Below are 25,722 nucleotides of genomic sequence, written 5' to 3' on the forward strand. Positions count from 1 at the left end.
ATCAGAGAATGTCATTAATATATATATTATGGACATTGATTGTTAAGAATGGCTTTGCTTTTCCTGCCAAGAAGCTGAGAGCCAAACTCCTATATCACTTGTAACAGTGTACTGTTTAAGAAGGCAGGCTCTGAAGCCAGATTTCCTTGATTCAGATTCCTGGCCGAGCTTGTCAGCTGTGTTTAAGCTTGGACAAATTAGGTAATCGCCCTGTGCCTCAGTTGTCTGGTGTGTGAAGATGGAAGCACCTGCCCTCACAGGGATGGATAGAGTGTTTGCCTCAGTAGTCATCTCAGTAGACGAGCCTTGCAAGCTTTGCTGCTGCTGGAAGGGCCTCTGCGAGCAGTGTGCAGCAATGCGTCCTTCTCTGTAGTGACGACCTTGACTCTTGTGCTGTCCTGCTGCTTTGCTTTCATTCCGCTTCTTTTTTTTTTTTTTCTCTTCTATAAATGCCTATACCCTGCCTCAAAATTTCTTAAAATGAAGCAGGCCATAAGTTAGTATGTTACTCAGGGGGCAGTTGATTACAAATGATAGAAATACAACTCAAACTAGCCAAAGTAAATTTTAAGTCACATAAGTGACACCTCCAGAAAATAATTCAGATATAACTGGATCAAGAACCTTCTGCTTTCTTCCCTTTTTCTCTTTCTTTTCTCTCATCTTACTTCTTCCTCCCTTCTTCCCCCACCCCCCCCACCCCCTCCACCTCCACACACACACACTCCTGAGTAAGCAGGAATGGCTACAATGCTCACTGAGAACTTCTGGGAAATAGGCACACAGCGGTGTTCAGGTTTGAACGCCGAAACTTGATGAAGCTGAGTGCTCCCAAGATGCCGCTGGTTATGTTTCATGTTTATCTAACAGTTATGCTGTGTGAGCAAGCCTCAGAGAGGAGCTGTCACTGCTTACAAGTACGTGTTTGGGACCACTCCTTCCTTGCTGATAATGACTAAAGCATAACCTCTGAACGGCTACCCTGGTAGTGGGGACTCCAGTAAAATCTTCCCTCTTGCATCAGCAAATGATTGAAAAGCTGTCTGTAGAACAGGGATGGAGAAGGCAATGGCACCGCACTCCAGTACTCTTGCCTGGAGAATCCCGTGGATGGAGGAGCCTGGTAGGCTGCAGTCCATGGGGTTGCGAAGAGTCGGACATAACTGAGCGACTTAACTTTCACTTTTCACTTTCATGCACTGGAGAAGGAAATGGCAACCCACTCCAGTGTTCTTTCCTGGAGAATCCCAGGGACAGCGGAGCCTGGTGGGCTGCCGTCTATGGGGTCGCACAGAGTCGGACACGACTGAAGCGACTTAGCAGCAGCAGCAGAACATGGGATGTTCTTTCTTTCAGTGCTTAATAGTGCTCCATCACTGTCTGGTTCACATTGTTTCCCATGAGAATCCTGCTGTCGCCTTTATCTCTGCTCCTCTGTATATAACATAGTTCTCCTCCAGTCACTTTACTAAAGGTTTTCTCTTTATTACAGGTTGTAAGCAGTTGCACTGTGGTGGGCCTTGATGTGTTTTTCTTCATTCTTGTTCTTGGGGTTTGTTGCTATTCTTGAATTTATAGATTTATCAAAATTTTTACACAGTACTTCACATATTTCTGTCTGACTGAACTCCAGCTGCACATATATTAAGTCACTTGAAGTTGTCTCATGGTTCTTTGGTCTTTTGTTCTCTTACGTCTTTGTTCTGAGATGTAGTAGTTGCTTAGAGTTTATTAGATCTAGTCAATTCTTGCTTTGAAGCTTTGTCGGGGCCCCAGGGTAGCCTTTATAGTTGTTTTTTTTTTTTTTTTTTCTGACTCCAAAGGCAGTAATTCTCACTACTTTTCTACTTATCTCAAGGTTTTTCACTATGGTTGGTGGAGCTGGAGCATTTCCAGGCCCCAAGTGAGTTCTGAGAGATTGTTCCAACCTGGTCCTGGCCAGAGGTTTGTTTTCCTGCCTCCGATTCTGTCCTTACACGCATACTCTGACTCGTATTCAGCTGCAGCTTTCTCTCTGCAGCTCTCCCCTCTCCAGTACTCTGGCCTCTGCTAGCTCCAGCTGCCTTGCCCCGCCGGCCTCCCAACCCTGGGAGCCCCCAGACTGTGTCTGGAAACTGCGGGCAGTGAGCGGTCATACGGCTCACCTCACTTGTTTCCCTGCTCTCAGGGTCTCTGTCTGGTGGTCCAGGGTGACAGCTGTTCCTTGATCTGTTTTGTCCAGTGTTTTAGTTTAAGCAGGAAAGGTGAATCCAGTCCCTGTTACTTCATCATGAATGGAAGCTGAAGCCTTCTTTTAACTTGGAGTTTTTAATCAGGTTGACCAGGTCTTGTTGACCTGTCTAGATTGTGTCGTTAGCCCTGCTGTGCATGCAGTAAAGCATTTGGCCATCTTCTCTACTCTTCCATTGCTTAACCTAACATTCATGTAGATGGAGGTGCCCAGGGAAAGGATTGTCCATGCTACCAGCAAGAAATATAGCCGGGGCAAAATTGGCAACTCTTACAATATCATAGATATAAAGATATATTAGAGTTTGTCCCACTTCCCTATCTCTGCCAAGGGGAAAACCCATAGTAATTACTGGGGCATCTCTTACCCAGACCCGAGGTGCAGGTAAGAAAACCACTATGGGAGAAAGTGCCGTGGTGGGTACACCTCCAACTGTGGCGTCCGCAAGAGAATGGTGAGCTTCCTAAGTCCACAGACGAGAAGTGTGCTCTCTCTTGGGTACACGAATCTGTCAGCGTGGGGAGTGTGAGAAAATGGAGAGGAGAAATGGCAGAAGGCTTCCCACCCAGACCCTGCCTCCTGCCGACCCCAACAGTGAAAGGAGAGGGGTCCCAGGTGCCTTGAGTAATGAAGAAGGAGCCCAACCATAAGCAGATGCAGAGAGGCCCACAAGCCAAGGGGAAAAGGGTGCGTGGAGGGTGCGTCTGAGAGAGCAGAGATCCTGTGCTTCACGGGGAGGGGCTGGGACCGCACTCATTCCCCGCCCCCAACTGTGCCTTTCCCAGCGGGCTCTTCGCTCTGGCCTGCAGCCTCCTCATACACTCGCCTGCCTAGCCCTCAGGGCGTCTCACACTGCAGTGAGCCAGCGCATCAGGCCCCAGGCCTGTGGTTCCTGTGTTATTGAGATTTTTGCAGGCGCCTCACTGGGTTCACCAACTGAAGGGCAGAACAACCTGCCTTGTTTACCCAGCATCTGTCTCTTAAATGAATAAAGAGAGGGAGGCCAGGCCACGCACTGGGGTGTATCTTCCTAAGTTTGGGGAAGACGGGCTTCTCAGCTCAAGCGAGCGCGTGCTCCCCCACCGTGGGACACAGGCCCCTCGGGCTCCAGGCTGTAGGCCAGGAGGTCCCCAGTGCCTCCCGCCCGCCCAGCTGTCAGCTGCTGCCTGTTCACAGAGCTGTCAGCAGAGGGACGTGCTGAGTCAGTCCACATGGACTGACCATGGAATTCTGCACTAGGCACTCCGCTAGGCGTCAGAAGCTTCAGTCAGAAAGGTGTGATGCCTGCTCCTCCCAAGGGCAGTGGCTGATTCCTTAGCATGAGCATAAATGTACTCAATTGCTACGAGTTCTCAGAATGGGATGTTACAAGCAGGAACCTCTGCGAGGTGCAACACAGCCACCGGCAGAGCTGAGAGCGCCCAGGTCAGCTCAGCTACGTCGGCTGGTGCCGCCCGGCTCAGACCTAGGTGTGCGGGTAACCTGCACCTCCCTGGATTTGTATGTGTCCCCCGCAGGGAGCCCTTCTCTTTCTCCAAGTTCAGAGTCAGAAAGAGGCCCTCCCGGCCTCTTCTGCCTTTCACCCCCCGCCCATGTCAGCCAAGAAGTCCACAAGGGCCACCTTTCTGTACCCCCAAAGAGCCCTCTTACTCCCAAAGAGCCCTCTTCCCTATAGCCCAGCACCTGACTGCATACCTTCCAGACACCTCCTCCCCTGCACCCACACCTCCCCATTCTCGTCATTCCAGCTCCTCGCTGGACCTGTGGGTCCTTTTTTTGGTTACTCTGAATGTCTCCAAGCGCCAGGGCTGGTTTTGTCCTCTCAGGAACCCCAGTGCCTGCACCTTGGGAGAGGCGGATGGGCCAGGGTGGCCTTGGTCTTCTGCAAAGTAGACCCCGGAGGTAGGGCGATTGTAACCCACGAAGGGAAGGAGAGAGGGTGCCAGGGTTGGCATCGAGAGGCCCTGTCTAGACGAGCCGCCCCAGTTAAACAAGTGTCCGTTTGTTTGGCCAACACGTCAGGAGCATCCATGCCTCGGTCAAGGTCGCCGCTGGAGCATGCGGTCCGCCGGCCAGGGTCCTGGAGACACCGCGCAGCTCCCTCTCCTCTCAGGCAAAGCTTTCCCGGTCGGGCCCGAGCTTGCCCGCGCTCTGCGGACCGGGCCGCCTCGCTGGTGCAGCGTCTGCCCCCGCACCCCGGCCGGCAGGTGCTGGCCAGCCCGGCTCGCCTGCTGCGGGCCCTCCCTGCGGGGTCCCGGCGCGGCCCCCATCCCCGCGCGGGCCACCCCTCCACCCGCCGCGGGCCGCAGTGGGCCGGGCCCCGCGGCCGCCGCCTCCCGCCCGCTCCGCAGCCGCCCCCGCCCCCGGTGCGCCGCCCGGCGGGCTCAGTCCTCGGTGGGGCGCGCGGCGGGCGGCTGGACTCGGCTCGGCTGCAGCCATGGCCCCCGGCCTGAGCGGCCTCCTGTGCCGCGGCCTCTGGCTGCTCTTGGGTGAGTAGGCGGGGGTCCCGGCTCCGGCTTGGGACGCGGCCACGGGCGGGGGGCGCCTCCCCCCGGGGAAGGGGCGGCTTTAGAGGCGTCGCGGGGGCGCGGGGCGCTGGCGCTTCCCCGGCCGCCTCCGGGCACTCAGGTTCCGGAGAAAATCGTGACTGCCCTCGTGGCACCTTGGCCCCCGGCTCCGGGCTGCGGGCGGTTTCGGGTTCCAGAATCAGAACCACTGACCATTTACGTAGAAAACTGGCTCAAACTGAAAATCTGACTCATTCACAGCCAACAGTTACTGATTTGTAGATAAGCCTCCTTTGCAGAAATGAGGCCAGCTGTTCTCTTTGGGGCATTTCCACAGGTGTGTGTGTGTGTGTGTCTGTGTCTGTGTGTGTGTTGACTTGCCACTGTGTGTGTGTGTAGACTTGTCACTTTCTGCGCGTGTTGACTTGTCACTCTGTGTGTGTGTGTGTATGTGTGTGTGTGTCTGTTGACTTGCCACTCTGTGTGTGTGTGTGTGTGTTGACTTGCCACTCTGTTGGGTGTGTGTTGACTTGCCGCTGTGTGTGTGTGTTGACTTGTCACTCTGTGTGTGTGTGTGTGTGTTGACTTGCCTCTGTGTGTGTGTTGACTTGCCACTGTGTGTGTGTGTTCACTTGTCACACTGTGTGTGTGTTGACTTGCCATTCTGTTGGGTGTGTGTTGACTTGCCGCTGTGTCTGTGTGTGTGTGTGGCTAACAGCAGTCCAGAGAAGGACCCTTGGGGAGGTGGCAGAACCCGCCTGGCTTTCTGCTCTGAGAGAGTGGTGGCAGGAACCTGCACCTGACTTGGCAAAATTTAGCAAGAAATTGTCATCTTCAGTTCCCTTTTCCCACTGTCTTCATAAAATGCTAAGCAACCTTTCTAAACTGCCTCAACTATTGGATTCATTTCGTGTATTTAGTTACCGTTTAATAAAAAGCAAATCAGTCATTTAAAGTGGAGGAATCCAGTGGCCCAGGGAGGCCCCCACGGTTCTTCCCTGGTAGCTGTGTCCTGGCTGCGGAGCAGTGATGCCGCCCTTGGGGAAGGGGGCCCCCACACTGCCGTGTAGCTGCTCAAGAGGCAGCCTGGGGCGCAGGGCTTGTCTGGGAGGTGAGAGGCTGCCACTCCAGGCTTCCAGCGCCACACCTCACCAAGGACTGTTGGATCTGCCCAAAACCGTTAGCATCTACTTCAACAGAATGTACTTTGAAAGCTGATCCTGCCACTTAAGGGTTTTTGCTGAAGTTATATGAAAAGCAGAATCTTATCATAATATTATTCTCTTCTTTTGCATTAGGATCTGTGGGTTTGACCTGGAACGTACTGTTTTAGTTTCTTAAGAAATGAGCATTTCTCTTTCAGCAAGGTAGAGAGCTGGGCTGAGTCATTGTTTAAGCATAAATAAACAAATTCTCTTTCCTGCCGTCCAGAAGCTGCACCCTCTAAAGCTTATGTAAATAAAACACTTTATCATGATCACATATTAAAGACCTTCCTTGTTTACCAAGAAAATAATACGTGTTCTGGTGGAAGGTCAAAGTCCTGGAACCCTAACATTCTGAGAGGTCTGGCTAATGTTACATCGTGGAAGAAGACACAGCTTTATGAGGTTATCAGCTAATCAATGTCACTGGAGTCCAGCGCTAATCAGAAGAATTAGGAGAGCACATGTTTTTCTTCCCAAGGGGTAGTGTGAGCCCCTTGGTGATGAAGATTTTGCTATCCAGAATAGCAAGGTGAAATTTCTTCTTTTTCATCAGTCAGAAAAGAGGGACATTTCCAGAGGAGCCAGAGTCGTATATGATGCCTTTGTTGTAAGCTCCCGTTACCACGTGCCCACCTGCCCTCGACAGTGCTGGCCGACACTGGCCTGTGTGAGCTCCTCTGTCATCCTTCCTGGAAAACACGCACCTCCCCTGGTGTGCTGGGGGAGGGGTGCTTCCTGCAAGGCTGCCCTGTCCCTGGGTCGGGAAGGTCACCTGGAGAAGGGAATGGCTACCCACTCCAGTGTTCTTGCCTGGAGAATCCCACGGACAGAGGAGCCTGGAGGGCTACAGTCCATGGGGTCGCACAGAGTCAGACACTGAGTGACGAACACTGTGTTTATTGAAATATGTGACTTTATATAAATACAAGGGTAGCTGTTTGGAACCGACCAGGACATCACAGGAAATGCAGTCCACATGACTACTTCAGATTGTCATGCTGCTTTACGTCCGGCAGCTCTAATCCTGGAGTCCACGTCTAAAAGGTTCTTTTCTCGCTCCTCGACTCGGTGTGTCTGCTCACGCGTTCTGTGTGTGCAGTGGCGCGGAGACGTTTCTGGGCGTCCGTCTTCCTTCTGCAGGTGCGTGCCCGCCAGTGTGCGCCTTGTCACTGCCAGGCCAGGGCTGCTGAGAGATGTTTATGTCCACGTCGGGAGCGGCGGTAACCACACGTCAAGGAAGGGTTTTAGGTGAAATCCTTACTCAGGGCGAATAGCTAGTTGGGGAAAGTCGGTTCCTCCTGCTTTTCCCCCAGGATGAAGCAATCGCACAGCTTCTCCTCAGTTAGAAACGGCACCTGGCAGAGTGTGCGATGGTGGCGGCCCGTGTGACCTGAATCCCAGTGAAGATGCTGAGCCATCAGCAGGGCAGCTCCTCGGGCTTGGCCGCCTCCAGACCCAGAGCCCGTCTTTCCCGAGGGCCTCCTGGCACGGAGGGCTCCCCGCTCCAAGGGCCCTGGCCCAGGCCCGCCCGCCGGGATGGTCTCAGGGAGGGACCCGGGACCCAGGCCCAACACTCAGTTTTGTCCTCTCGGCTAGATGTGGGGGCCATGCATCCAGGTCCCATCCCGAGAGCCACAGGGGCCCCATGGGGGGCAAGCAGAGCACCTCTCCAAGACAGATACACAGACAGACAGACAGACTTCTCCCGAGTGAGCCCCAAGAGGTGAACGTTTCCAGCCCATGACCCCGTCGGACGCGGTGGGGGGCGTTTGAGTAGGACGCGTGCCCTGCAGGTGGTGGCCTGGTGGGTAGCAGATGTGCAGTGGGCTCTGAGAAGAGTGCATGCCGGGGGGGGGGGGCTGCGAGATCCTGGCCCGAGAACCTCTCGTTCTGCCAGGGACTCAGGGGAGACCCGAGGAGGAGACGGGGAGCCTGGGGAGGGGCCGGGGGAGGGGCGGAGCCCCGCCAGCCCTGTGTGCTCCCCCTGCCCACCTGCCCCTGCCCTGCAGCTTCTTCCTGGCACGTGGAGACCACAGGACGCTGTCCTGGGGCTCCGTCCTGTCCCCCCAGCCTCCTGCCACCCCCCCATGGAGCGCCCACAGTGATGTCCTGGGCACCAGCCCTTCCCCGCTCCAGGATGGATGACCTTGGGGCTGGGTAACATTTCCAGAGAAGGCGTCTGTTCTTAGCCAGGAGGGTTGTGTCAACACAGCAGCGAGAGGAGGCTCCCAAGCTAAACAAGAGCTCATTCTTGGCGATATAATGACGGTATTGTTGTCCGTGGAGAAAAAGCAAAAAACCTTCCCAGAGATTGTGTTATGTTAGTACTTGCTTTGACATCGAAAGACGTCCCTTCCGTGATCATTTGAAACACGGTTCTGAGCAGCTTCACTAAAGCAGGGTCGGTTGCCAAGTCTCGGCAGGGGAGCAGGGGACCCGGGGCATCTCATCACAGCCAGGCCTCTCGTATTTCCTCCTCACGAGACCTCCCGGGGTCTCCTTCATGTTTCTCTTCGATCCCACACTCCCTCCCTCCTGGGTGGAGTTCTCCAGTGAATTCTGTGGGACCAGAGGCCGCCCCCTGCACCCACCTGTGTGCTGCCAGGGCTCTGCACCCCCACACCCGAGAGGCTCACCAGCAAGGGTTCTCCTGAGCCAGACCTCACCTGGGAGGATCCAAGACAGCAGTTTGCCCGGCAAATGACCGGATGATAACGCCTGCCTCAGTCACACGCTCCAGCCCACTGTCGACTAGAACGAAAGCAGTTCATGAATCAGATAGCAGACTTGAGAGCTGGACCATAAAGAAGCCCGAGCGGTGAAGAATGGGTGCTTTTGAACTGTGGTTGGAGAAGACTTTTCAGAGTCCCTTGGACTGCAAGGAGATCCAACCAGTCCATCCTAAAGGAGATCAGTCCTGAATATTCATTGGAAGGACTGATGCTGAAGCTGAAACGCCAATACTTTGGCCACCTGGCGAAGAACTGACTCATTTGAAAAGACCCTGATGCTGGGAAAGATTGAAAGCGGGAGGGGAAGGGGACGACAGAGGATGAGATGGTTGGATGGCGTCACCGACTCACGGACGTGAGTTTGAGAAAGCTCCAGGAATTGGTGATGGACAGGGAGGCCTGGGGTGCTGCAGTCCATGGGGTCGCAAAGAGTCAGACACGACTGAGCGACTGAACAGCAACAATAGCAAACCTCATGTTTGGGGAGTAGAGGCCTGAAAGGCAAAGGCGTAGTGAGGTAACAGAGGTTGGCCCCTCTGCATTATTGCCTCAAGCAGATTCCAGGGTCCATTTGTGTGGAAGGTTGCTGTGGTCTGGGTAGATGCGCAGGTGAGGGAAGCACTCCCTCCTCCTGGTGACTTCCTCCTGGTACCTAACACTAGGGTCACATGGTGCCAGGCCTGCAAGGGGCTTTCGAGAAGCCAGAACAGACCTGGAACGTTAAGAGAGCCGTCGCTGGCCGGGAGTGAGGAGTCTCCCAGCTGATCTGCTGAGGTGGGGCGCTGAGTATGGAGGAAACACAGGCTCTGAAGTCCCCCTGCCCTTCCATGGTTGGCTGTTGAAGGGTTCCTGGTAGCAGTTAGAAGATGGCGTGATGCACAGTCAGAGAGGGCCCCATGCTGGGCAGGGCAGAGGAGGTGATGGTTCACTGGGCCTTGAGGGTTGAGTAGGAGTTTTTACTTGTCACACAGAGTTGTTGTTGTTTTTTTTTTCATTTTGTCTTTTGGATTCTTGTTTTCTTTTTCCAGAGTAGATGGAGAAAGGCTGAAGGTAGCATGTTCAAACCAAGTGCTGTTTACATCATCCTCTGGGGCACGTAGTGACTGGCCAGGCAGGTAGCTTCCTGGGCATTTGGCTCCCAAGTGGCTGTAACCAGGGGAGTCCTGGGGGTGGGTGGTTTCCAGGGTGCTGGCCCCAGCTGGGAGAGCAGGAGATTCGGCAGGAGCACACAGGGCAAGGCTGTTAGGAAAGGTCTGGGCAGGATAGAGGTGCCGCTTTAGAAACCCCATTCCTTAACCTGTAGAACATATGGACGAGCAGAGGCAGCGTGAATATCAGCTATAATCACACCACTCGGATCACCCGCTCTCGACATTCCCTCAGATTTACTGTTTTTAATTGAGGAGTGACTTCCCTCGTGGCTCAGCCAGTAAGGAGTCTGCCTGCAATGCAGTAGACCCAGGTTCGATCCCTGGGTTGGGAAGATCCCCTGGAGAAGGGAATGGCAACCCACTCCAGTGTTCTTGCCTGGAGAATCCCATGGACGGAGGAGCCTGACAGGCTACAGTGCACGGGGTTGCAAAGAGTCGGACACGACTGAGCGCCTTCGCTTCTTCAATTCAGTTGAGTAATTGGCATAGAATAAACAATGCATTTCAAGTGTGTGACTTAGAAGGTCCTGGGATATGTATGCACCCACGTGGACTCAAGACTGTGAGCATGTGTACCCACCACCTCCAAAGCCAGCCGCTGTCGCCTCCCCTTCCTGCCCCCTCCCCACCACCCCTGCGGGGCTCACGCGCTGTGAGTCACCAAGGGCCGCTCACACTGCACACTCGCAGGGAAAGCCGCGTGCAGCTGATTCTGTGGACACGAGTTCTGGAAACCATCCCTGTTTGCCCACTTGGGGCAGGAGGGTCTCATTTCACAGAGAAAGAAAGTGGCCCAGAGGTGACGAGCCCCGGGGCCCAGCCTGGGTGGTGGGGGCTGTGGGCTGGGGCCCAGAGGTCCACAGGCTCTGCAGGGGAGGCTCTGAGCTTAACCCCTCAGCCGGTCACTCCAAGGGAACGTCCCTTTCCACAGATCGCCCCCTACCGGTGACCCCGGCCCTGGGAGGCCCGAGTGGGTCTGCGGCTCTGTCTCTGCAAACGCAGCGTGAGCTGAGCGGCAGCAAGACGGCAGGTCCTGTGGATGTGCAGCCGCAGGCCAAGGGCAGAGGCGAGAAGACAGACCTGGCGGGTCCTCCCCTGGGCCCTTGTTGCTCGTTAGAAAGCCCAAATGCCCCCAAGCCCCAAGGGCCCCCGTGGGGCGCTGGCCACCCTGTCTTTCTGGCTCTAGGCCCATTGCCATAGAGATCTCACTGCCATTCCTCATCTTGCCAGGGCCAGGGGCATTCTCCGTGGTTTCTCTGAGCCCCTCCAGCCCCAGCCAGCCTCCCTGAACTGAAGGATACTGATGCGAGGGCAAGTCCTGCCTCGGCTTGCTGCTGTCTGCCCGGCAGCCTCACTCTTGGCCTCTTAAGAATGCGCTGTGAAGGATTAACCTCGCAGTCACCCAGGAATGGAACCCATCTGGTCTCAAACAGCTGGTTTTAAAACATTGGGCAATGTATTCAGTTTTAAAGCTGTGATGTGGCCTCTCTTCGCAATGAAAAAAAACTATATCAGGCTTGTTTTTTATTAAAAAAAAAAAAAAGACCAGTGTCCTCCTGTGCTTAAAAATGAAACTGATTTCCAGATTCACCCCCCAAGCAGTTTGCCCAACCTCATTCTAGTTGTCGGAACAGCCTGGAGAACCAGCTCTGGGCTCCCACAGGGCAGGGAAAAAAGGGTAGTGGTGACGGGCAGACTTTGTCCCCACAGAGCAGAGGGCCCACCCTTGGGACACAGACAGCAGCTCCCAGAGAGGTGGGAGCTGCCCGACCGTGGGCCAGCCCGGAGTTGGGCCACGTCGAGGCCACGGGGCCGGCCCTACAGCGGGGCTCACACCCTCAGTCGGGGCTAGAGCGTGACCTCTGAGGCCGCTGAGGCCCGGAACGATTGTGGGGGACCGTTGTGAGCCCCCCTCCAGCGCCCACATCAGTGCCTGGCTTTCCATTGCACCCCGCACCCTGACGGAGATGCACGTTTATCTTCGTTCTCCCTAACCCGGCCCTCCCAGCGCAGGAGGGCAGCCCAGCACCCTTCCTGGCCTCCTGGGGACGCTCCGAGGCGCCTCGCTGCAGCCCATGCACAGTGTCCCTCTGCTAAAGCCGGGTGTCGCCGACTTGTTCACTGGACAAATAATAACGTGGAGAGCCGCTGGCCACCAGGGAGAGTGACGGGCGATGAGAGGGCAACCAAAGGAGAGGAAAACCCCCCGCCTGCCCTAGATGAGGCCTGGAGGAAGAGACGGGCACGGGGACCTCGGGGAGGAGGCCGCGCGGGAGGACGGGCTGCATTTGGGTGGCCGTGCAGCGCGCTGGGGGGCGGGGGCACCACGGTGGGGGCCTCAGAACGCGGCTACGGCTCCTCCGTGAGCCAGGGTCTAAGCCCTCCCGAGCGACCTGTGACCCCGGGCGCTCCAGCTGTGCACGCAGGTGGGCTTTCTCGGGGGGCGTCTGGATGGAGCAGGGGTGGGGAGCAGCCCCTTCCTCCAGCTGGTCCTCGGGTGCGTGTGATGCACTGGGTGGACCCAGCTGGGGGCCCATCCCAGGGCACCCGGGGGGGCCGGCCTGCTCCCCACGCCTGCGCGTCCTCTCCTGGGGCTCCTCCAAGGGGGGTTTTCCTCTTGCCAGCATTTCATCTCCCCCATCCACCTCCCATTACTCCTGGTTTCTCTGGCTAAAACCCCCAGGGTCCTCCCTGCTTGACCAGCTTCCAGGCGCCCAGCCTGCCTGTCCAGATCTGAGGGACAAAGGGACACCCTCCAGGCAGCGGGCGCAGGACCGGGCACCTCGGCGCTCAGGCAGGTGAAGTGAAGTGAAAGTTGCTCAGTCATGCCTGACTCTTTGTCACCCCAGAACACTGGAGTGGGTAGCCTTTCTCTTCTCCAGGGGATCTTCCCAACCCAGGGATCGAACCCACGTCTCCCGCATTGCAGGGAGATTCTTTACCAGCTGAGCCACAAGGGAAGCCCAAGAATACTGGAGTGGGTAGTCTATCCTTTCTCCTGCAAATCTTCCCAACCCAGGAATCAAACCAGAGCCTCCTGCATTGCAGGCGGATTCTTTACCAGCTGAGCCACAGGGTGAAGCCCGAGTCTTTTTTCAGCTCCTGCTGTCGGCTTCACCTCTATCTCCGTGTGCCATGGGCTTCCTGTCTTTGCTTTTTATTTGTGATTAATCACAGAGTTAATCACAGACCCTGGCAGGCCATGGGGTCACAGAGTCAGACACGACTAAGCCCCTGAACAAACACATCACAGCATTGTCCTTGTATTGCTGTGAAATGTCACTTCGTTAGCTCCGGCCCCTGACAAGATGTGTCTGGCTTGCCGTCTGTCAATTTTAGACAAGGAGACTCATTAGTCTCCTGCCCCCGATGCGGAATAGGGGGCTTGAGGTCCTCGTGTGGACCCTGGAGAGGAGTGTGGAGCCCACTGCCACCACGTACCCCCTGGGGATCCGGGGGGGAGGGCAGGGACAGGGTCTGCTCCCCTGCCTGCCAGGGGCCCTGTGCCCGGCCGCCCTCCCAGCCCCCAGGGCAGGCTGCCCTTCACCTTCGTTTGGAAGAGCCCATCAGCTCTGTTACCTGGAGCCAATACCACTGTCCACCCGTTCCTCTCCCCAGTCTTCACGAGTGGCAAGGTAGGAACAGCTCAGGTGACAGTTGGTCAGCTTGGTTTCTAGCTGATGAACATCCAGACCCAGAGGACATGAGCTTGGCGCTGGGTGGTACAGCCGGGCCAGCACATGCTGGTGGGAGAGGGGGGCGGGGTCTCCAAGACCCTGTGCCGCTCGCCAGCTCCCTGGGGCAGGCTGATTCCTCCCCTCACTCCTGGGCAGACGCACAGGGCCTCGTGGGTGATCAGCCTGCATCCAGTCCCAGCAGGGTGTTCTCGCTGCCACAGTTTCCGCGTCTGTGAAGTGGAGGCTTAGGAACCAGGTCGGGGGTGGGTGAGGCCGAAAAGGTGCGTGAGTGTCAGACCATGTCCCCTGGACCAGAGGACATGCAGCCCCCTCTCTGGAGCCCAGGGAGACGGCGCTCTCAGACACACCGTCAGCAGGAGGGCCTTTGCTGGGCCCCAAAGTGGCTAATGATGCAATGATCCAGCTGGAGCCTGGAGACCCCCTCCCAGGATCATGGCACTCCCCAGGGCGTCCAGGTGGCCTCGGAGTCGGACGGGCCACTCTGTGCTGACGGGTGTGGGCCACGGAGGGTGGACCCAGCCCCTGACCCGCAGGGATGGGCAGGCGGGGCCGGCGAGCCGGGCGAATGACGTCGTGCCGGGGCTCTCGTTGCAGTGACCCATCTCTGCGTGGCCGCCGCCTGCCGGGACGCCGACCACGGCGCCCTCCTCCGGGAGTCCTGCCTCCCGCAGTTCCAGGAGCACATGGAGGCCGTCGGGAGGACACTGTGGTGCGACTGGGGCAAGACCATCGGGTGAGTCCGGCGTGTCCCAGGGGCGGTGGGGGACTGTGAGAGGGTCTCCCTCGAGGCCCCGGGAGAGCCGTTCTTCACTGAAGTCCAGCGTGTGGACGCACCACAGGCTGGGGCCAGAGAGAGGGCGAAGGGGGGTGTACCAGGCGGGCCGTGGGCGGGGAGGGTGGGGGCCGTGACCTCGATGACCAGGGTCAAGCTGGGTAGCGGGGCAGAGGTGACAGGCGGCAGAGGGCTCCGTTCTCTGTTGGGCTGGGTCCAGTCTGGGATGCTGGTGGTGGGGAGCAAGGTCCAGTGCCCGGGGGCAGGTCCCTATGACAGGAGCCCCCCTACTCTGGTGCAGGGCTGTCCCCTCAGCCTCCCGCCATCCCCGAGGCCCAGCCAAAGCTGTCCTCCTGCCTGCCTGGGGGGCTCAGTCTCAGAGCTTCCTGGAACCGTGGGGTGGCTGCACGCCCCTCACCGAGGACAGCTGGACATGAGCCCCTTCTCCTTCCCGACTCGGTCCTTCTGCCCAAGACATCCTTCCTCCTGCCCCACAGGGTTCATCCCAGCTCCCCACCTCGGCCGCTTGATGAGGTCAGGGTCTGCCCCCACCCAGGCCTGGCTCCCTCATCTTCAGCAATCAGCTTGTCTGCAGTCGACATTCAAGGCTGAGTTTTCCTAGGCTGTTTCTGCTTCAGCGTTCAGACCCTGGGTTGAACCTGGGGGCTCCAGTGTGCAAGGAAAAGCAAAGAGAAACACCCTCCAAACACCGAGAGCGCAGCGGGGTGGATGACCCACCGGGCACGCGGGGTCCCCAGTGTGTGTGTGTGTGTTTCTGGGCCGGGCTCCGACGTCTTCCGTACAAGGACGGCCCCTCGGTTTACACCCCGGCCAGGACACACAGGAGGTGGGCGCAGGGTCCTCAACGTCCTGCAGTTAACGTGAAGCCCGCGCTTCCCTCCAAGGTTTGCGCAGAGGCTCAGCGGCAGCCAGCCCGGCAGGGTCTCCTTCCCGGCCCCCTCCTCCACGGCCTTCAGGGTCTCCTTTTCTGAGCTGAGAAATCAATCATGAGTTAGAAATCAAAGGGGAAGGCAGGTTATTAAAAATCAGCTTTTCAGGCTAATGGGCCTTCTGCCTCTCTGAAGGGATTTGTGTTTAAGCAAAAGGTCACACATTATTAAGACACAGAGAAGACACCGAGGGGTCCCTGGGGATCCGTGCTCCCACCACCACCACCCAGCTCTGTCCAGGTGATTTGTGTAGACAGATTGCACACCAGTGGCCTAGCAGGAGAGGTAGCGCACGTGGCCGGCGGCATGCTGAACGAAGCAGTGGTGACAGGTTCCTGGAAAGGACGCGGCCGCAGACGGTTCCCGCGACTGTACTCAGAGTGCAAACGGGAGTCATTATCGCCCGGCCCGGAGTCTGCCATCCTCCCAGCTGAGCCAGGCGTGATTCAGCTGGAAATCGGTGTGGGGGGGTGGGGGGAGGTTGCTAGGAAATGTCTTTATTTAAAAAGGAAATCAAGACCACTGAGGGAGGAAGAGGCAAAAGTCCCCATCGTGAGAGCTTCTCAGCAAGCCAGCTGGGGCTAGCGAGCTGGTCGGCAGAATAAAGGCCCTAGAGATGTGTGCGCCCTAACCTGAGACCTGGGAGTATGTTATACCATATGCTGTTCAGTTCAGTCGCTCAGTCGTGTCCGACTCTTTGCGACCCCATGGACTGCAGCCCGCCAGGCTTCCCTGTCCATCACCAACTCCCAGAGTTTACTCAGACTCATGTCCATCTAGTTGGTGATGCCATCCAACCATCTCATCCTCTGTCGTCCCTTCTCTTTCTGCCCTCAATCTTGCCCAGCATCAGGGTCTTTTCCAGTGAGTCAGCTCTTCGCATCAGGTGACCAAAGGGTTGGAACTTCAGGTGCAACGTCAGTCCCTCCAGTGAACACCTAGGACTGATCTCCTTTAGGATGGACCTGTTGGATCTCCTTGCAGTCCAAGGGACTCTCAAGAGTCTTCTCCAACACCACAGATCAAAAGCAACAGTTCTTTGGCGCTTTGCTTTCTTTATGATCCAACTCACCCATCCATGCATGACTACTGGAAAAACCATAGCTTTGAGTAGACAGACTTTTGTCAGCAAAGTGATGTCTCTGCTTTTTAATATGCTGTCTAGGTTGGTCACAGCTTTTCTTCCAATGAGCAAGCGTCTTTTAATTTCATGGCTGCAGTCACCATCTGCAGTGATTTTGGAGCCCAGAAAAATAAAGTCAGCCACTGTTCCCATTGTTTCCCCATCTATTTGCCATGAAGTGATGGGACCAGATGCCATGATCTTAGTTTTCTGAATGTTGAGCTTTAAACCAACTTTGTCACTCTCCTCTTTCACTTTCATCAGTTCAGTTCAGTTCTGTTCAGTTGCTCAGTCGTGTCCGACTCTTTGCGACCCCATGATTGCAGCACGCCAGGCCTCTCTGTCCATCACCAGCTCCTGGAGTCTACCCAAACCCATGCCCATCGAGTCGGTGATGCCATCCAACCATCTCATCCTCTGTCGTCCCCTTCTCCTCCCGCCCCCAATCCTACCCAGCATTAGGGTCTTTTCCAATGAGTCAACCCTTCGCATGAGGTGGCCAAAGTATTGGAGTTTCTGCTTCAACATCAGTCCTTCCAATGAACACCCAGGATTGATCTCCTTTAGGATGGACTGGTTGGATCTCTTTGCAGTCCAAGGGACTCTCAAGAGTCTTCTCCAACACCACAGTTCAAAAGCATCAATTCTGCGGCGCTCAGCTTTCTTCACTGTCCAACTCTCACATCCATACATGACCACTGGAAAAACCATAGCCTTGACTAGACGGACTTTTGTTGGCAAAGTAATGTCTCTGCTTTTAAATATGCTGTCTAGGTTGGCCATAACCTTCCTTCCAAGGAGTAAGCGTCTTTTAATGTCATGGCTGCAGTCACCATCTGCAGTGATTCTGGAGCCCCAAAAAATAAAGTCTGACACTGTTTCCCCATCTATTTCCCATGGAGTGATGGGACCAGATGCCATGATCTTAGTTTTCTGAACGTTGAGCTTTAAGCCAACTTTTTCACTCTCTTCCTTCACCTTCATCAAGAGGCTCTTTAGTTCTTCTTCACTCTCTGCCGTAAGGGTGGTGTCATCCGCATATGTGAGGTTATTGATATTTCTCCCAGCAATCTTGATTCCAGCTTGTGTTTCTTCCAGCCCAGCGTTTCTCATGATGTACTCTGCATAGAAGTTAAATAAGCAGGGTGACAATATACAGCCTTGATGTACTCCTTTTCCTATTTGGAACCAGTCTGTTGTTCCATGTCCAGTTCTAACGGTTGCTTCCTGACCTGCATACAGGTTTCTCAAGAGACAGGTCAGATGGTCTGGTATTCCCATCTCTTTCATAATTTTCCACAGTTTATTGTGATCCACACAGTCAAAGGCTTTGGCATAGTCAATAAAGCAGAAATAGATGTTTTTCTGGAACTCTCTTGCTTTTTCGATGATCCAGCGGATATTGGCAATTTGATCTCTGGTTCCTCTGCCTTTTCTAAAACCAGCTTGAACATCTGGAAGTTCACGGTTCACGTATTACTGAAGCCTGGCTTGGAGAATTTTGAGCATTACTTTACTAGCATGTGAGATGAGTGCAATTGTGTGGTAGTTTGAGCGTTCTTTGGCATAGCCTTTCTTTGGGATTGGAATGAAAACTGACAGAAATGGTATGGACCTAATAGAAGCAGAAGATATTAAGAAGAGATGGCAAGAATACACTTTCATCAAGAGGCTCTTTAGTTCCTCCTTCCTTTCTGCCATAAGGGTGATGTCATCTGCATATCTGAGGTTATTGATATTTCTCCTGGCAATCTTGATTCCAGCTTGTGTTTCATCCAGCCCAGTGTTTCTCATGATGTACTCTGAATATAAGTTAAATAAGCAGGGTGACAATATACAGCCTTGATGCATTCCTTTCCCAATTTGGAACCAGTCTGTTGTTCCATGTCCAGTTCTAACTGTTGCTTCTTGACCTGCATACAGATTTCTCAGGAGGCAGGTCAGGTGGTCTGGTCTTCCTATCTCTTTAAGAATGTTCCACAGTGCTGTGATCCACACAGTCAAAGGCTTTGGCATAGTCAATAAAGCAGAAATAGATGTTTTTCTGGTACTCTCTTGCTTTTTGGATGATCATCGGATGTTGGCAATTTGATCTATGGTTCCTCTGTCTTTTCTAAATTCAGCTTGAACATCTGGAAGTTCACGGTTCATGTACTGTTGAAGCCTGGCTTGGAGAACTTTGAGCATTACTTTGCAATCATGTGAGATGAGTGCAATTGTGCGGTAGTTTGAACATTCTTTGGCATTGCCTTTCTTTGGGATTGGAATGAAAACTGACCTTTTCCAGTCCTGTGGTCACTGCTGAGTTTTCCAGAGTTGTTGGCATATTGAGTGCAGCACTTTCACAGCATCATCTTTTAGGATTTGAAATAGCTCAACTGGAATTCCATCACCTCCACTAGCTTTGTTTGTAGTGATGCTTCCTAAGGCCCACTTGACTTCACATTCCAGGATGTCTGGCTCTAGGTGAGTGATCACACCATCGTGATTATCTGGGTCGTGAAGATCTTTTTTGTAAAGTTTTGTGAATTCTTGCCAATTCTTCTTAATATCTTCTGCTTCTGTTAGGTCCCTACCATTTCTGTCCTTTATTGAGCCCATCTTTGCATGAAATGTTCCCTTGGGATCTCTAATTTTCTTGAAGAGATCTCTAGTCTTTCCCTTTCTATGGTTTTCCTCTACATTATGTGGCGAGGGGGAGGTAAATTACAGATGGAACTAAGGTTGCTAACCAGGTGACCTTGAGATGGGGGAGTATATGGGTTATCTGAGTGGGTCCAACACCATCACAAGGCTCCGTAAATTGTCCACCTTTGGCAGTTTGTGCTTCCCTGGTGGCTCAAGCGGTAAAGAATCTGCCTGCAATGCAGGAGACCTGGGTTTGATCCCTGGGTTGGGAAGATCCCCTGGAGAAGGGCAATGGTGGGCTATAGTCCATGGGGTCGAAAAGAGTGGGACACGACTGAGCGACTCACACTTTCACTTGACGGCCACAGCACCTTCAAATTCACTTTGATGTCCTTTTGTCCTCCCCCTCATCCTCAGGCACCATGAGATTCTCCAGGCTCATTCTGTGCGTTTTCTGCCCCAGCCCCGGAATCAGCCACTTTTCCAAGGAGCCCTGGTTCCTTTTATTAAAGAGTGGTGTTCAGAGGCCAAGATAAACATACACATATATTCCTATCAGGGATTGAGACCTAACCAATGAAACCACGCAAGCACAAGAAGAAAAAGAACATGGGTGAATCCCCCTTTACCCTTGGTGTAGGGCAAGGCTATATATAACTGTATTTATTTCAAGGAAGTGGCTTATGATTGTGGGGGTGTGCAAAGTCCAAAATCTGTGGGGTAGGCCGAGGCTGGAGGTCTTGGACAGAGCTGATGCTGCAGCCTCAAGGCAGAATTTATTTTTATTTTATTTTATTTATAGCTGTGTTGGGTTTTCGTTGCTGGGCTCCGGCTTTCCTCTAGTTGCGGCGCTCGGGCTTCTCATTGCGATGGCTTCTCCCGCTGCAGAGCACGGGCTCTAGGACTTCAGCAGCTGCAGTCTTGTGGGCTCTGTAGTCATGGTGCCCGGGCTTCGTTGTCCCGTGGCATGTGGGAGCAGGGATCAAAACCACGTCCCCCACATTGGCAGGCGGATTCTTAACCACTGACCACTGGGGAAGTCCGAGGCGGAATTCCTTAACTTGCTCTCAAGGCCTTTCAGCTGAGAGTGAGGTGCCCCCACCCCGCCCCGCCCTGCATCATCAAGAACCATCTCCTACATTTAAGGCCATCTGGCTTCCGTCTCCTCTGTCCTGAGAATGGCTTGGGGGTCACCGCTCAGTCCTTCCATGTGTGAGGATGCCTGGGGAGCCTCAGATTCCTCAGGGGTCTGACCCATCGCCGCACCAGTTCCTTGCAGGAGAGCAGGCTCCCTTCTGTGCGCCAGGCCAAGTCCACCGCGTCCTGGAAGTCAGCTCATTAAACTGCAGCCCTGACTCACTAATGGAAACCTAACATGATTTAACATATTAACTGGGGGTGTAATCTAATTGGAGAAGCTTCAGGGGACGTGGGAAAATGTGTCGTCAGACGCTCTTGTTTCCAGAGACCTTCCTGCGCTGTTGGTTGGGGAGGGGAGGAATCTGGAATGTGCAGGACTCAGCTAGGAAACGGCTGGTTTTATTTATTTTCTTAATGTTTGTTTATTTGGCCGCGCTGCGTCTTCGTTGCAGCCTGCAGGATCTTAAGTTGCGGCACGCGGGATCTGGCTCCCTGATCGGGGACCGAACCCGGGTCCCCTGCACTGGCAGGCGGATTCTCAACCCCTGGACCAGGGAGGTCCCGAGGTCTGGTTTATAGTGATAATTTTATTCCCCGGAACGAGAAATGCCGAGTGGGTTTAGGAGGCCAGGAGACAGCCCTGCTCGTCCACTTTGCACGCACCTTCAGGCTCTGAGCTGGGGAAGGTGTCAGGGCGAGAGCGTCACAGGTGTGCCAGGGAGGGCACTGCCCTTTGAGACTGGTCATCAGCGGACACAACTTCCGCTTCTTCCCGGCGTCTCTGCCCCCAAAGCCTCTAGGTTTGTAAACCCTGCCTGTGTCTGCCTCCCAGGTGCAGCTTTCCAGGGGGCTCAGTGGTAAAAAAAGAAAAAAAAAAAATGCTCCTGCCAATGCAGGAGACTCAGGAGACATGGATTCATACCTTGATCGGGAAGATCCCCTGGAGGAGGAAATAGCAACCCCCTCCAGTATTCTTGCCTGGAAAATTCCATGGACAGAGGAGCCTGGCAGACTGCAATCCACGGGGCTGCAAAGAGTTGGACACAACTGAGCGCACACGCACGCACGTGTGTCTGCCTCAACGCACAGAAGCTTCAGCGTCCGAGGGGCCCGGGTCCCTGTGGCCTGCTCCTGGGGACCCCTCCCTGCCACGCGGGCCCCATGAAAGCCCTCCAGCCTGGCCTGAGCCTCGGTCTAGTTACGAGGCATGGCCTCTGGCCTGGGCGCTGAGGAACCGCCCCAGGGTGCTCAACCAGGGAGACTTGGTTTCGGGGTGGCTGACCCGCCCGCTGCGATGCCCCTTATGCTGCTGGAACTAAGCATGCTCTGTGCATCCCTTTGAAGGAGTCAGTTCAGGAAATTCTTCCCAGCTCAGCAGCAGCAGTTGGAACAGCTGCTTTGCTTCTGACTCCGACAGGAACCGAGAGCAGGCATCTTCCTTCAACACTGAGGTCTCTCTGGGGTGGAGTCTGTCACCCTCCCGGGGCTCCTGCTGTGCTTGGCCACCGCTCCCGGGCCTTGGGGGGCCCACACCCAGGGTGCCAGGCAGGCCCCTCACCAGCGCCCTGCAGCACACCTGGATGGGAGGCCGGCCCAACTCAGCGCCCCCTGGCCGGGCCCGCGTGAGTGTCAAGGGCCTGCGCATGAGTGCTGAGCCACACCCTTGTCAGGAGGACCTGGCACAGAGGCCCACTTCCCCACTCTCTGCTCACTTGGATGGGGGGACCCTCCAGTTGTCCCAGAGCACGCACAGCCTCCAGCCCAGGAGTGCAGAAAGCTGGCAGACCACCTGGGACCTCTGGGGGCCTTCAGGGAGGCCTCCCCTGCTCCCTGGCCCCGCCTCAGTTGGGGCTCCTGCCTGCAGGCGGCAGGCGTCGACACGGCTTTCCAGTGGCTGGACGAGGGAGCTGGGTGGGTGAGGACGTGGCCACAGGCCTCCTCCAGCTTCACGTCACCCCCCGCCCCCGTCGCTCTTTTGAGAGTGACGTGGGTGGGCAGAAGACTCTGATGCCTGCGGGCAGCAGGGAGGGGACCCCGGGGCTCTCAGAGCCCCTCCAGGATGCATCAGGCCCTGCTGCCACGGGGGTCAGCATGTGCTCAGGTGGGCTGGGTGGGCAGAAGAAAGGGGGCACCCTTCCCCCCAAAGACAGCTTCCTGAAGCCCCATCCAGGTGGCATCTGGGCAGAGCCCTTGGGACGCCAGCTCTCGGCACAGGAGTGTCCCGGGCACCGCATGACCCCGGGCACCCCACAACCCCGTGCACCCCAAGACCCCACAGCACCAGTACAGGCCTGTCGGTCGTGGGGGTGGGGGTCTCAGGAGGTCTGCCCACCCTCTGCCCTGTTTCTGGAGCTCAGCCACGGCTGACCTGGGGGGCAGGTCCAGGGCTGGGGCCAGTGGTGGGCGCAGGGCACGCTGGAGAGGGCAGGCGGGGGGCTTTCTGGCTCCGAGAGGGGAGGGGAGGGGCAGAGAGCTCCCAGGAGGAGACCGTCTGCAGAGGCAACAGCTGCGGGCGGGAACTGGGAGGGGGGCCTGGCCCTCACCATCCGCGCCGGAAGCCACTGCTTGTCCTTGGCTTCCCTCCGCCTCCACGGCTCCCCTGGGGCTGGGGGACAAACACACGCTCCCCAGACGGAGGGTAACGAGCCGCCAGGCCCTGGCACCCCGCCTGCTCTGACGTCTTTTTCCATCAAGTGATGAACAGCCCAGTTTCACAACCTCCCCACTTCGGGGATGGAGTCAGGCCGTGTCAGAACGCAGAAGGTCAGAAGCAGACGGCGCTCAGCGGACCCCGGCCAGGGCGGAAGATCAGGCAGATGGAACTCATCTGGTGCTGGGGGGCTCCCTGCTCCATGCCTCCTTCCCCTCCTCCCCTGGACACCCCTCTCCACAGCCCCGGAAACCGCAGGACCGTCCAGGCCATCGGGGCAGATGGGACTTCTCTGTCCGGGGCGGTTGGCCAGGCTTGTCGCACTGGACAGCCTCCAGGGTCTTTGCACACAGGGAAGTGGGCAGGGCAGGGCTGGTGATGGGAGATGAGGACAGGGTGATGGGGTGCTCTGGGGAGCAGGGGCGGCTGGGTGGGGGTCGTGGCAGATGTCCCTTCTTAATGCTGACCTCACCCCAGCACTCACCCTGCCCCCTGCAGCTCCCGGCCAAGCCCAGGGACAGGGTCTCCTGGGACCCACCCACTCCTTAGGCATTCACACGCCGGATCTACTGGGGGAGCGGCTCTGGGAGCGCGCCCTCAGACACACTTTGAGGTCACCCTTCTCTCCAGGGTTCTTACAGGACTGAAGCCCTGGACACTTATGTACAAGGTGCCCAGCGGGACACTCTCGGGACAGCCCTTAGGTCTGAGACCCTTCTTCTCCAGCTCCTTGTCTTAGAAACGGAGACCTGGGTCTTCCTGGTGTTCCAGTGGCTAAGACTCCGGGCTCTCAGTTCAGGGGCTTCAGGTTCGATCCCTGCTCATGGAACTAGATCCCACATGCTGCAACTAAAGATCCTGTATGCCTCAATGAAGACTCAGTGCAGCCAAATAAATAAATGAGATTTAAAAAGAAAAGAAATGGAGACCCTACTTTCTTTTTTTTTTTTTGACTTTTTAAAAGTGTTTCATCTATTTGTTTGGCTGTGCCGGGCCTTAGTTGCCACACATGGGATATTTAGCTGCAGCATGAGAACTCACTTCTAGAGTGTGGGGTCTAGTTCCCTGACCAGGGATCGAACCCAGGCCCCTTGCACTAGGAGCAAGGAGCCTTAGCCACCAGGGAAGTCCGAGACCTCACTTTCTTAAAAACACACTCCTTTTGGATAGATGGGAAGCTGAGTTTACCCCACTGCCAGGACGGGGCAGACAGCCTATATCAATGGCAAGAAGGCCAAGTTAACATGTCCTGATGTTTCCAATCCTACTTATGTTGAGCCATTTCTGGGTTTTGATGTTGCAAATGATGTCGCTATAAGAACTTTGTACGTAGAGCCTTACTTCTTTTCGACTCATTTCTTTAAGAATTCTTGCACATGGGCTTGCTACGACACATGCCATGAACATTCTGTGGTTCTTGATAGGTTTGGCCCCATCGCCCTATTAAAGGATTTCACTAATTTGCATTACCAGCAACACTGAAAAATATGTATTTCCTCATAGGTTCCTGTGTATGAGTTTGGGGAGATTTTATTTTTGCAGATTTAAATGAGATTTCCTCTTCAGTTTCAATTTGCCCATCTTTGGTTGTTAGAAGACTGAGCTGTTCTCCCATAGCTGTTTGCAATTTATCTTTTTTTCCCCCTCAAATGCAAATTATCTGACCTTAACCTTCCCTGTTTATCTCTTGAGTCACTGAGGGTATTTTTAATCTTGTACAAACTCTTGACTACGGTAAAGACTAGCTGTTTGTCATCTTGTTCCAAATATTTACTCTTCATGTTTCCTTTGTTGATGTATATTTTATATGTTTTATTTAATTAGTTATTCAGTTAATACAAGTGCCCAGATTCATTCCTCAGAGCTCTGATTTCCGGAGGTCCTGTCTGTTCCACAGGTTCAGCTGAATCATGTGGCCACAATAGTAAATTGTTTCTATTTAGTTGTTCTGTGTTTTGAAATAACATTTATCTTCTCAATGCAGTGGATCGTTACCTTAAGACGTGAATGAAAATTTATGTCCTTCCTACCTCAATGATCCTAATGTAATTTTTTGAATATTTCCTCCCTCAATTGTTTGGTTATGCTTAGTTTAATACATTTAATACATTCTTGTACACATTTGAGTCTGTTCCAGGTAATTTTTACTTATGTTTTGGGGTCATATTCCAGCACTTCGATTATCATGGCTTTATGATATTTTCTACAACTTAGAAGTGCTCATAGGATCCTAGCATGTTCACTTTCATTATATTTCTTTGGTTATGCTCCATCTGATGTATTTTCCACCTGTTTTTCCAAAAGAACTGAAGAACCATTTGGCCAAATTCCATAAAAATTCGATACTGAGATTGTGAGATGACCGGTATCAATCCGTCGACTTAGGAAGCATCACCTGTTTGCAAGAGCCCTTCCCATGGGAGGCACTGTGGGCCCCGGTGTCCTGAGCAGTGGCAGCTGGTGTCGTTGGGTCGACCAGTTGTTACCTTTGGGTGCGGGGCAGGGGTGAGGGGGAAGCATGGACAGAAGTGGGACCCACCCGGGCATGAACCCTGCTGATTCACTGAACTCTCTGGGCCTCTGTTTTCTCCGCAGTGAAATGAGTCTAATAGCACTGTCTTGATTGACAGTTCCTGATCAGCCTCTCTGCGAATTTCTTTAATCGGGTTTTAGGTTAGGCTGTGTGCGCTCAGTCATTCAATCATGTCCGACCCCTTTGCAACCCCGCGGACTGTGCAACCCGCCAGGCTCCTCTGTCCACGGGATTGTCCAGGCATGAATACTGGAGTGGGTTGCCATTTCCTCCTCCAGGGGATCTTCCCACTCCAGGAATCGAACCCACATCTCCTATCGGCTCCTACATGGGCAGGCGGATTCTTTACCACTGAGCCATCTGGGAAGCCCAAAGGCTTAGGCTCCTCCTATTTGCCAAA

General features: G+C 54.7%; 1 protein-coding gene across 1 annotated transcript in view; it reads left to right on the forward strand.

Annotated features, from left to right (window-relative positions):
- The first annotated feature begins 4,616 nt into the window (after nucleotides 1–4,616).
- Nucleotides 4,617–25,722, forward strand: part of RAMP1 (receptor activity modifying protein 1) — a 41,790-nt gene continuing 20,684 nt past the window's right edge. The window contains exons 1-2 of the mRNA XM_081491241.1: nucleotides 4,617–4,719; nucleotides 14,121–14,259. Coding sequence (XP_081347367.1) covers nucleotides 4,668–4,719; nucleotides 14,121–14,259 — 191 coding nt within the window. The 5' untranslated portion in view covers nucleotides 4,617–4,667. The remainder of the gene's footprint in view (nucleotides 4,720–14,120; nucleotides 14,260–25,722) is intronic.

This window comes from Giraffa tippelskirchi, chromosome 5 (assembly GCF_054371585.1).
Source record: "Giraffa tippelskirchi isolate mGirTip1 chromosome 5, T2T-mGirTip1v1.2.pri, whole genome shotgun sequence".
NCBI classification, from domain to species: Eukaryota; Metazoa; Chordata; class Mammalia; order Artiodactyla; family Giraffidae; genus Giraffa; species Giraffa tippelskirchi.